This window comes from Anarrhichthys ocellatus, unplaced genomic scaffold (genome assembly GCF_004355925.1).
Source record: "Anarrhichthys ocellatus isolate YVR2014 unplaced genomic scaffold, GSC_Weel_1.0 scaffold4, whole genome shotgun sequence".
Taxonomy (NCBI): Eukaryota; Metazoa; Chordata; class Actinopteri; order Perciformes; family Anarhichadidae; genus Anarrhichthys; species Anarrhichthys ocellatus.
Window position 1 is genome coordinate 2,867,541 of NW_022280034.1, and position 11,906 is coordinate 2,879,446.

General features: G+C 41.5%; 2 protein-coding genes across 2 annotated transcripts; both read right to left on the reverse strand.

Moving 5' to 3' along the window:
• Positions 1-1,244: 1,244 nt before the first annotated feature.
• Positions 1,245-5,492, reverse strand: arl4d (ADP-ribosylation factor-like 4D). Its single transcript, XM_031844217.1, has 2 exons — positions 5,059-5,492; positions 1,245-4,173 (listed from the first exon to the last, which is right to left on the reverse strand). The coding sequence occupies exon 2, from the start codon at positions 4,050-4,052 to the stop codon at positions 3,447-3,449; it is 606 nt and encodes a 201-aa protein (XP_031700077.1). The 5' UTR covers positions 4,053-4,173; positions 5,059-5,492; the 3' UTR covers positions 1,245-3,446.
• A 1,523-nt stretch (positions 5,493-7,015) lies between these two features.
• On the reverse strand, positions 7,016-11,698 carry tmem106a (transmembrane protein 106A). The gene is made up of 8 exons (XM_031843784.1): positions 11,542-11,698; positions 10,009-10,203; positions 9,534-9,597; positions 9,029-9,182; positions 8,341-8,481; positions 8,222-8,265; positions 8,074-8,127; positions 7,016-7,534 (listed from the first exon to the last, which is right to left on the reverse strand). The coding sequence occupies exons 2-8, from the start codon at positions 10,172-10,174 to the stop codon at positions 7,426-7,428; spliced, it is 732 nt and encodes a 243-aa protein (XP_031699644.1). The 5' UTR covers positions 10,175-10,203; positions 11,542-11,698; the 3' UTR covers positions 7,016-7,425.
• Between the last annotated feature and the right edge of the window lie 208 nt (positions 11,699-11,906).

The window sequence follows — 11,906 nt, forward strand, 5'->3', positions numbered from 1 at the left end:
CCCCCCCCCCCCCCCCCCCCCCCCCCCCCACACACACACACACACACACTCACACACACAGCAATGTCAACAAGGTTTCCTAGAAAGACACTGTTGGTCTGAAATTTGAGGTATTTCCCCCTACGGAGCCAAAGAGAGTGAAAGAGCAAACAAAACAAAGGTTGTCAACAACTTTTAAAGAAGAAGACAATGAATTAAGTCAGAGGGAGGGAGATAAGTCAGAGGGAGGGAGATAAAGAAGAGGAGGAAGACCGATATCAGGATTCTCGTATATTGATCGGAGCTTCTTGTTCTAATCTCCCTGCCCGCTGAGTAACCTCGGCTGGATTGGACGTTCAGCCACAGAAAGCCACTTCGACCCCCCCGGCTGCCCTCTCGGGTCACCATTTTAGTGACATGCTGACTCCGGGGTTGCCATGGCGACAGAAAAATGATGCCTATAGGCCTCGTTTGGACGCGTTTAAGGGGCTTGGATTTGTGCCCAGCGGTCCCTTTGCTTTCCATCACGGGGGCTATAAAGCAGGAGAGAGTTATTGCTCTGTTGCTATTTATCCGGACAATTATTTGACTTTTGTTTTTCCTTCATGTTTTTGAGAAGAGGAATAAACTCGTCCCTCGGTTTGAGATTTGTGTTCGTGCACAACGTGGCTCTATGAATGCCGATGTGGTCGGTTCGTCAAGTCCAGTTCCAGAGTGAAATATCTAATTTCATAGTGGGCACGTTGGCATGCTGACATTAGCTCAAAGCAACGCTGCGCCTCATGCTGCAATCCATTGCAAGCGGGAGCACATTGGATTGCAGCATGAGAACCCTGCATGGCTTAACCCTCACAGTCATGTATGTAGCCTTTTACAGCCGGCTCCCCCCTCGCAGTCCTTCCATGTGTCTTTTGAGGGAAACAGGAAGAAACCTCAGGATTGTTTCTGTCCTTGGGTTTATGATTGACTGACTAAGCCTGCCTTTGAGTCACATGACTCCAGGGATACACCGAGCTACGTGGCATCTAATCCCTGACACATAATCCCCAAGTCTTCCCTCTCCTGCATATTTCCTGTCGGCCGCAATTGCACCTAAAACATAAGCAGCAAGAGACGGACACGGAGTGCGACAGGAACATGTAAAGACATGCACAGGCAGCTCCCCCTCTCCTTCTCTGGAGTCGATCAATCAGTAAATCAAGTGTGCAATACACTGTTTCCTTGTAGCTGCTACTGTGTCTTTTACACCTTGTACTGACAGAATCACAGTGTTTTTCTTTCGTTGGCGGAGTGATGCCTCCGCATGACCACAGTGTGTCTCAGCTGTTGAAAGCACCGCCATCGTGATGCTAATTTATTCAGGGACCAGCTGCTGTGTCAAGATGATTCTGCAAAAGACACCCTTGAAAGTTTTAATGAGCTCAGCGATGTTGATAATGGGGACGGTGAGGTCGCACAAGTCAAGATGGTGTGTGTGTGTGTGTGTGTAGGTGTCTTTTCATATTACATGCGCATACATTTATGTCTGTTTTGACATTCACCATTAAAGAACACTCAGCAGGAGACTTTTGAAAAGGTAACAAGTCGTTATCTCATCATGTAGAGCAAGATGACTATGCAGCAGGAGCGCACACACACACACACACACACACATTTACGGTATGCAGGTCAGCAATGTGTGACCTGCAGATTGAACCTTGAATTTGTTGCACAATATCACATTTAAGTAGCAACTTAAGAGATTTGTGGAAAAAGGAGTGGGTTGTTAAACCCTTTAAGGCCTTCAGAATCGCCACTAGTAGGTTTAGTGGTTTCTGCTGCTCTTGAAATGACGCAGCAACAATAAACTGTTACATGACACGTCAGAAATCTGGTGTTCTGATGACCTTGAATTGTAAATGCAAAAACAAACAGCCACGACGTGTGTTTCTATAGAGACGTGTTTGTGACGGAAAGGTCTTCAAAGGTTTCTGGGAGATCGTGTTGCGTTTGTTTGCACCAGGAATCCTTCACTTCAATGTAGCTGCATAATATGTATTTATAGTGTATATATGCACTTGTTTATTAGAAAAACAGCAATTTCAGGACACATTTTCTATTAGATTGTGTCTATCTTGGGTCATTAAACAGTCATTTTATAATCCAACAAATGTCTGTTTCAGATTGTGCAGAAATGAAAGAACACAAGAACTGTATTTTGGCCACTTGGGGGAGGCGGAAACAAAAACTAAAATAATAAGACCTGCCGAAATATGGTGAACTTGTTTGTAAAGAGTTGCCTATTAACACATTGAACAGACACAGAACCACATTATCATTCATTTGGATTTATGTTTGTGTCCACCTGGCAAATATAAGTCCGAAATTCACTCTTTGTAGCTCTGTTTTTGGTCTCCACCAACTCCTGAGGGAAATATCTGTCTCTTTAGCTGCTAAACGCTCCGCTATGTTCCCCAGATAGGTGATCACTTTGCCCGTCTGTAGTTTGGTGCTGGACACAGTGTTGCTTTTTCACATAAAACAGCTGAATGCTGCAGTCGATACGAAGTCAGAGCGGTGAGTAAAGTCAAATTTGCGGCCAAAAAAATGCTAAAATGCTCCGTAGAGGAACTGAGGAAACATCATGCACAATCTTTCAAAACCGTGTTAATATAAAAATATTGATTAGAGCCTATATTTATAAGCCCAAATCTTTCCTGGAAATATTTAATAATTTGGCTCAATATTTAATATATAAAGTTCTCGGGCTCCAACCAAAACCATCAAAGGGTTCCATTCACTTCCATTAACTACAACGAAAGCAATGAATGTTCTGTACAGTGCGTAGATTTATTAGGTCTTCAGTGTTACAAAAATGTACAATTTGTATAAACATTATTAATATAGTAACTGAAACTTAACCTCTGTGGCCACGAAAGGGAATGCACTTCGGATTACAGTTCCATGGCAATGACATTGAATATCTCGTGGTGCTCCGTCACCACCGAACTCCGTTTCCTTTCACATCAAACAACAACACAAACACAAAAAAATGTGGAATAAATATTTCAGGGAAGCATTTGTGGAACAAAAACAGCAATTTAGTGGGACAGAATCTGTGCAAGCTTGTGAAGGAGTATAAGGATGTTGTATATTATAGGGACTGAAACATGAATGTAATATTAGTCCTACAGATAACAGGCAGATATCTTGCTATAGTTATTCTTTAAAACAGGTGTAGAAAAGCACTTAGTGAAGACTAACTGCTCAAGGTTCCCTTTTAAATCTAAAACGTTTGACGGGCAGCTGCAGGACGAAGAATATGTCAAAACCGCTTCAATTATTATGAGCACATCCATTTCTCCTGACCCTGCGGCCGCGTGTAATTGTTGTTGTGTCGGCACAAATCGCTCTCCCGTTAAAAAGGGGCCATCAGGCTTGGAAGCGTCTCAACCGTGGATAAATCTCCACGGTGCGAGTCCAAGAGTTCACCTCCTTCTGTTCCTGTTGTGCTTCACCATCTTCTTCCTCTTCAGTATCATCTCGTAAAGTTTCTCCAGGCCCGGCTGCAGCCCCCGGCCGTCCACGGCGCTGCAGCTCTGCACGTGATGCAGCGTGCACGTGCTCAGTTCGTGGACGGAGAGCAGCTTCTCCACCTCGCCGACGGGCGAGGCCGAGTCCCGGTCCTGCTTGTTGGCCAGGATGAGCACCGGGACCCCCTGGTTCTCCGAGGTGCGGGTGATCTTGTGGAGCTCCACTTTGGCCTCCTCCATCCGCTCCAGCTCAGTGGAGTCCACCACGAACACCATCCCGTCCGTCCGCCGGGTGTAAGACTTCCACAGGGGGCGCAGCTTCTCCTGGCCGCCCACATCCCACACCTGGAAGTTTATGGTCCTGGACGGGCCCACGGCCACCTTGATCTTCTCCGTGTTGAAGCCCTTGGTGGGGATCGTCTTCACAAACTCCTTCAGCTTGAGCCTGTAGAGCAGGGAGGTTTTGCCGGCCGAGTCGAGCCCGATGACCACCACGTGCAGAGACTGGAAGTTTGGCAGGAAGGACGTGTTGGGAGCGATATCAGTCAGCTGGTTCCCCATGATTGCAGCCGGCAATTCACACCTACTTAGGTGAGGTGACAGATTCCTGATTTAATCCTTTATTTTTTCAGTCGAGTGGCATTTGGTCCTCGTCCTCAGAGGCCGATGGGATCAGACGGTGCTGGAGAGCAAAACAAACAGAGTTAATACTTAATGAGAAGACAATGGGGGATGTATGTGTGTTTGCAAAGCCAGCTGCTAATTCACAATCTCTCAAAGAAGATTTACAACAGTGATGATTATCAGTGGAGGCGCATTTGAAAGTGTTTAAATTTCATCGACATCACTTTAAGACAATTTGCTGCAGACTTGATTAACTTATTCTGACCATATAAAACGATAAATGTCTCGGGTCACATTACAGAGCCAAACCGACAGCCGATTGGCTGGCTGAGGTCGTCTCGAGCCTAAATCCTCTTAACTCTGCTTAAAAACCTGAAAAGGCTTTTCCTCCATTGATTTCAATGCAGTGGATGATAAAATCGTGTATTCTCTCCGGTCTGGGAGGACTGCTGCAGCAGCACTAATCCGGTTGTTGTTGACATCCTGATACCCATCACACAGCTGCCTTTGGCCACAATACAGACATCGCGTGTTTGCAGGGAGATATCTATTATTGACTCACGTGCAGGAAAATCCTGGTGCTGCATATTATAAGAGTGTTATTCAACGAGCATTGTTGATACAGGAACAATGTCTGTCTGTGAGTCGAATGTTTTTGTTACTTGATTGCATTTTTAAAATGTTTCTTTTGGGAATAAGCCACCTATAGTTTTATTCCTCTCTACGGAGCCATCCAGTTTATTGCATGTTATTAACATGACGTTTCAAGCACAAATTTAAAATTAAACTTCAAAACATCCGACATGATCCTGTGAGGTTAACTTTAAGGGATTTAAAGCTACTAATATAAACATGAATGCAGGTCACACATATGACATAATTAAATCACCAACACGAGAAACTGTCCTCCGTGTAAAAACAATGAAAAAAGAAACGTTCATACCTTTCAAATGTGCAGCAAGAAAACATCATCCACAAGCAATAAACACGTCCATGGTTAACGGATTACGGTCGTCCCGGCGGTCACATCCGCTCCTGTTCTCATCCAGCAGCACTGAGGAGCTCTCCGGAGTGGCACGAGCTCACAGCGGCACCGAAAGAGCCCTGGTGACGTCACGGTCACCTGGACGTGCTGCTCCGCGCCCCCTTCCGGTATCTGAGGTGAACTGCACGTATTAAGCATTAAAAATATACTTAAAAGTAAAAGTACTCATTATGCAGAACGGCCCATTTCAACATTATGAATGTAATAAATACTGGACTATGTGTACATCACTTACATGTTGCAGCTGCTGATCCCATGAAATGACATTAATAACACAGTATATATATACACCAGTTGAGTACACCATAGCTTGTCTACAGTCTAACAAAGCATTGGCTCCACCCTGTGTCCACTCTCATGAAGTGGAGCTAAATGTGAGTCTTCATGTAGAATATTATGTTTTTTATACTCGGTATTTTATTGAAAAACGTAGAACATTCTGATCTGTGCTGACGTGAAAAATAAAAATCAATAAACTGTATTTTCTATCAGAGCTGCAAACACACGCCACTCTTTGATCGGATTTTAATCTGAACATTTTAACCAACATTCGTGGAAGAAGTACTCATATCCTTGAGTTAAGTAAAAAATAATGCCAAAATGTAAAAATACTTTGTCATTCGTCAGTCGTTTTTTGTTATTTGAGTCACGATGTCAAAACAGACATCGTGACATGGCCGTATGGATAAAGGGTGGGCCTGTCATGAGGTCATCATGAGTTATGTGGGAGGTGTAGTGAGTGTGCACACTGTTGGGACTTTCTCCATACGGTAGACAAGGTCTCCAGACATGTCAACCCCTCAGCAGCTATTGATCCAGCACCACTCCAACACAATGAGGATCAAATCAGTCCACAATATACTGCAGTGTGAAGATGGAAACGGTCTAGAAATGTACCAGCAAACCAAAAAACATGCAGAACTGTAAGTGCCACAGTTTAATGAAGTGCAAATGACTCGGACAAGATCATCAGAGATTAACATCCTTACACAATATATCCCACCCACAAACGGTGTGAAATTAGTTACAGCTTTAAGGAATTTACACATCTTTGAATAACATACACAGCCGTCACCTTCATTAATGTAAGATATTGTGCTTGTTTCACACATGAAGCCACTTTGCCTGTAATACAGATTTACAGGCAGATCTCAATCAAATAAGAGCAAAAACATTCATTTTAACATAAAAGTGTAATTGAAACATCGTTTGTTAATCTTAACATTGTGCTGAAGGTCTTAAGGTATGCTAAAACAACATACAGAATAAGACAATTAAATTATTAAATACATTTTTACACGGTTGTATCAGGAGTTTTTCTTAAAAGGTGCTCAATGGCAGATTCAGAGTGCATCTATTGCCTCCACACGGCTCAACATGGAGTCAGTGGCTAGAAGCCAACAGTGCTAACAACGGCAACAGAGCTAACACTGTTTACCTGTTTTGGGTTCTGCCTAGTACCGCCCTACTGTGCTGTGATTGGCTAGTATTGTTGCCTCAACTGTTCGGACACAACTATTTTGCACACAGGAGACGTTTTTTATACGGCTCTGGAAGCTGCAGCGACCTGTCAATCACCGTGTAGCCCCGCCCTAAATCATACCCTGCTTTATGGTCTGTTTGACTTTAAATGGACCATAATCTACTAAATGAACATCGTGCTGTATTGAAGAAGACTTGAAACTAGAGATTGAGACCATAAACTCATGTTTACAATGTTTACTGAGGTAATAAATCAAGAGAGAAGTAGAGTCATTTTCTCATAGACTTCTATACAACCAGAGGAGTCGCCCCCTGGTGGGCACTAGAGAGAATGCAGCTTCAACACATGAAGCTTCACTTTTCAGAACTAGAGGTTGCCGCCTGGTTTGATGATGGAAAGAAAAATATTTATTATTATTGTGCTATTTTATGTTTATATTATTCTAGTAATGCATGTGGCTATAAAAGAAATTCACTAAAATGCATACACGGCTGGCAATGTAAACGAAGCAGAGAAGCTCCGATTTGAACACACACTCTGCTCAGGTAGACATTACTCCACTGTATCTTAACATAGACTATAGTACTTTGATGTTATATTAATGCTCCGAGTCCTGTATATAGAACCTTTAAGTAAAAGACACGAATCACTGGATGGATTAGATGCATTTTCACAGTGGTTATCATTCACAAAGTCACACACAGAAGAGGAGATGGGGTGCAATGCAGCCAGAATATTCATTATTTCACACTCCCACTTCAGCGTTTTTCATTTAGATTTCATCATCTCACAGGATGAGGGATTGTTGAATTGGCGCCACAGTCAATATACTCAAAGGTGTCCAGAGACAGCTGCTCCGTGTGAGAGAGATAAGAAATATTCATCGTCATTCTGGGGAGGAAAAAGAAGAAAAGACATTATTAGAGACAGCATGTCTTCATAATGTTTTAAAGCAGAACTAATCAATGTGTCTTGTAGACAAAAGGACTCATGTAATGTTGCTCTACAGACTTTTTTAGTGTCTTTTAACACTTTGTTTTCCAACCTACAGAAGTCTTTCATTGGTGCAGTCTGCCTCACAAGAGGTTTGCGGGGAGGAAACTCTTGACCACACTCGAGGTACAAAGCATTGAGGTCACACGCAAGAACGTCTTCTTTGTGTGCAAACAAAACGGAAGTGAAAACTAAAAAAGCCAAAGTTTGTTTTGTGTGGTTAAATGCCACTTATTTCCGAACTCTAAAAACAGAAACGAACCCTTGTGTGCCTGTACTTTTATCTAAAAGAAACATTTCAGATATTAAGATTCGACCCTTCTTCTTCAGAGAGAAGCTGTTTTGCCGTTGTGGCTTGTGACCGTGTGGGTTTGAGATGTGCTGCGACGCGGCCGCCGCCTCCTACGATGATTATTTAGGTTGAGATTGACACTTACTGCAGCTCCAGAAATAACGTGTGAATCTTGATAGAGCTGGACTTGCAGTACTCGCTGAAACAGATAAAAGCAGTATAGATGCATGGACATAGAAACAACAATGATGGATGTTGTATTATATAATTTTCACACAATAACCCTGACTTACTTTAGGCCTTTGTCGATAATAGACAGGTCAATTTGAATGGTGTCCTGCAAAGCAACGAAGGGTAAGAAATGAATTGCATGACAAATACACCAACAGTATATTGTAAATGTGAAACTCACCGATTTCTGTGAGCAGGACGGGATGGTGGTCATGTTAGTAATCTTGGTAGTTCCGACAATTGCTCTGAGGACCAGACCCTGAATGTTTAACTCGACGATCTGAACCGGGAAAAAGTTCTCGTTGGAGATGTTGATGAGATTCTAGGAGAGGAAACGCACACAGCTCATCGTCGGGTGCAAACGCACACACCTTTCCATCGTTAAAGAGTCTCGGGGAACTTTGTCCTTCACATAACTACAGTCACGTGAACGCGATTCAGACAGTGTTTTGACACACACAGTAAAAATGTGATGGTTAAGGGAGTTCAGTGACATACACACAGATATGTACAACTTTGTAATGCATGCATAATATTTTGTATAAATATAAATAGAAGGATACAGTGTATCTTGTGTTGTGTATCCTCTGTGCCTTTGATTCACTTCTCTACTGCCGTTGTATTTATTTTATTAAATATAGAGCACCTTGATAATATATATATATATATATATATTCTAGTTTTCACCCAATCCCGGAAGCCGCTGTATTTTAGGCTTTTTAGGGCAGAATACTGTAGCAAATCTACTTCCTCTACTTCCTGTACCATAGACACAAAAACAATCCCTGCACATGCGTTACACTTCCTCTGCAAAGTCATTTTGAAAGCACAGACTTCCATGCACTGCGTTAGGCGCTCCTACTACTTACGGTGACCCTCATGTCGACGGAATCTGGGGTGAAGTAGACCATGACCGACAGCACAGACACGGGCGTGAGGGTGACGCTCCGGGGGAAGAGGAAGAAGAGGATCAGACAGCACAGCAGGAGGCACAGAACCATGGAGAAGCACACGTACAGCATCCTAGAGTACAATGCAAACATGCACAATTATGAATGACATATTATATCTTGTTCAAATACTTTGTCATCAATATTACGTAGTCGTATCTTATGTAATTTTGTGTTCTCTATAATATTGTATAGGTGGAGGCCTCTTCCTGCACTGTGATATTATTTATCTCTGTTATGTTTGTGTATTTTTTTAAATCGTGCAAACTAAACTAAACTAAACCTTTTACGAACATGTCCAACAGACATAAACACACTCAGCCTAACTATGTGTGTGGAAAAACAATCTGTTTATCTTCATTTCAACTGACTGGCCTGTTCAAAACTATAACGGCACACATGCACATGTACAGTCATCACTTACGTGCGTCTGGGTTTCAGCCTCACATCATTACACGGTATCACAGCCACCAGCTGGTCTGCATGGCCTGTCAACACACAAAAAGACACAAAAATAATCTCCTTCCAACGTTTTGGTTTTATGGTAAAGTGAGACATTTTATATGTATAGATATAACCCCCTTTTTTTTTACCTCAGTTTTGTTTTTATTTGTGTTTCGATGTGTCATATTGTAAATTTGTAATGTATCAAAATGTTTTTCAAATTGTATTTTGTAGCCGAAACAAAAAACAAATAAGATATTTTCAACACAACAAAGATGAAATGAAAGTGGAACATTTGGCAGCTGCACGGACATGTTGGTGACTTTCTATTTGACTTGGTTCCCTTAGTTGTTGGATGTTGTTTGAGGGTCTCAGTGACCTTTGTTGAGGCACTGAAGTTGCTTTAAAATGTAATCAGAAGATTTTTTTCATGGCAAAAAAAAACAAAAACCAACCTCTGGGAATCCTACCGGTGCCTCGACAGGTGGGGCAGGTTTCTCCCGATGAGTGTCCGCTCATGGCGCCGTACTGAGGGAAAGGCTTCAGTGTTTTCACATTCTCCGTCCCTTCGGTCGGATCAGGTCCCGCTGGGCTTTTGCTGTTCAACGCTGACGTAACCATGATACGTTTATCGAAAGAAAAAGCCCCGTCTGTAGAAGGAAAGCGAGACAAAAAATGTAAAACTCACTCTCATCAGTCAGCCTACTTACAGTGTGTAGACCCAGTGCAACATTAAAGGTCCTTTTAGAGTATTGTGCGTTGACCATTAATGAATAATTCCTAATTAAATTGTGCTATAGCCGCTAAAAAGCGCTGGATCATTTGCTTTTTTGATCAAAGAACCTAAAGTAGACAGAACTTCTCTACAACAACCTTTAAATGGCCAATAAAAGCTCATTCTTGTGCTAAACGTCAGGATGTGAGCGGAGTCTGCAGTGTGGGAAGGAAAACACCTTCAGTTACATTATATTATGGTGCTACTGCAACTTAGTAAAACCCTTTAATACTGTCAGTACCAGACTGTGTGACGACTCACTGGAAGAAATACACAAATCCTTAAGTAAAGTTTAAAAATACTCTATCACAGATAAAAGTCCTGATTTCAAAATGTTCATTTACAGCTACATGAAAAAGTAAACGTAACATTAAACAGAATGAGGCATTTTAAAGTGTTACGTTATTATAGAATGTCACACTTCTTCATTTTAAAAAATACATGTAAGAGCATTTTAGTAGTTTGTCAATGTGGATACTTTGTATACTACTGAGTAGATTAGTAGAAAAGTACTGCATCATGTCATGTTTCAAGTATAAAGTACAAAGTAGCAGAACATGGAAATATATATATATATATATATATATATATATATATATATATATATACACACTCACCAGATGGATTTGGACTAATTCCACTATTTTAACATTTCTTTGTTATGCTGCCCTGAAGTAATGTGCTGACTTTGCACATTTCTACATAAAATATGACGCATTATTATTGAGTTAAACAAACAAAACAGCACATACAATAGTTCAAACTAGCTCCACCTTAACCAACTACAACAACAAAGTGCTGCAAACACATGCATGTAATAATTCAATAATATAATACAGATCAACACACTCAGAGGCACATGACAACTGAAGCAGCACTTTTACTTGTAATGCAGTATTTTTATATTGCAGTATTTTTATATTGCAGTACTTCTACTTCTATTCTGTGGTTGACTCGCAGGATCTGAATCACTTTGGTTGCTAATTTAAATATATGAAACGCGGATTGTAACTATTGTTTAGCTGTACACGCGAGCCTTTTCACATCTTAACACAATCTTTAGGAAAGTTCACTTAATTAAAACCTGAGAACATGTTCCTCTGAACAGACGTGGAAGACATCTTAACATCTGTCGGTTTAATGCTGCTGAACAGTAAAACACGACTCACGCGACTACCGTGCGCAGGAGAATTGACATGAAATGATGACTTACCTCACAACACTCAATCACAAATCATCACTAATCTGCTCCACCGAAAGCTTCTTTAATAATCTGAGGATTGAAACGGTAAATTACTGCCGATACAAACTGAAGTCTCTGCGAACACAAAGTGGGAGGAACGTTTCCTGCTTCTTGACTGGACGGGTCGGTGACAGGCTGCAGATCACATGTGCTGCTTCGCTTTCATTTTCCTCCACTAATGCAACGAGGTACGGAGGACCAAACATGACTTAAATATCAACACAATACATACATAATTGTATGAATGAATAAATTAATGTTTCAATATTTATTTATACTTAAAAGTCATATTCTGTCCCCCATAACACAAATGTATAAAGCATTATAGTTTAAAC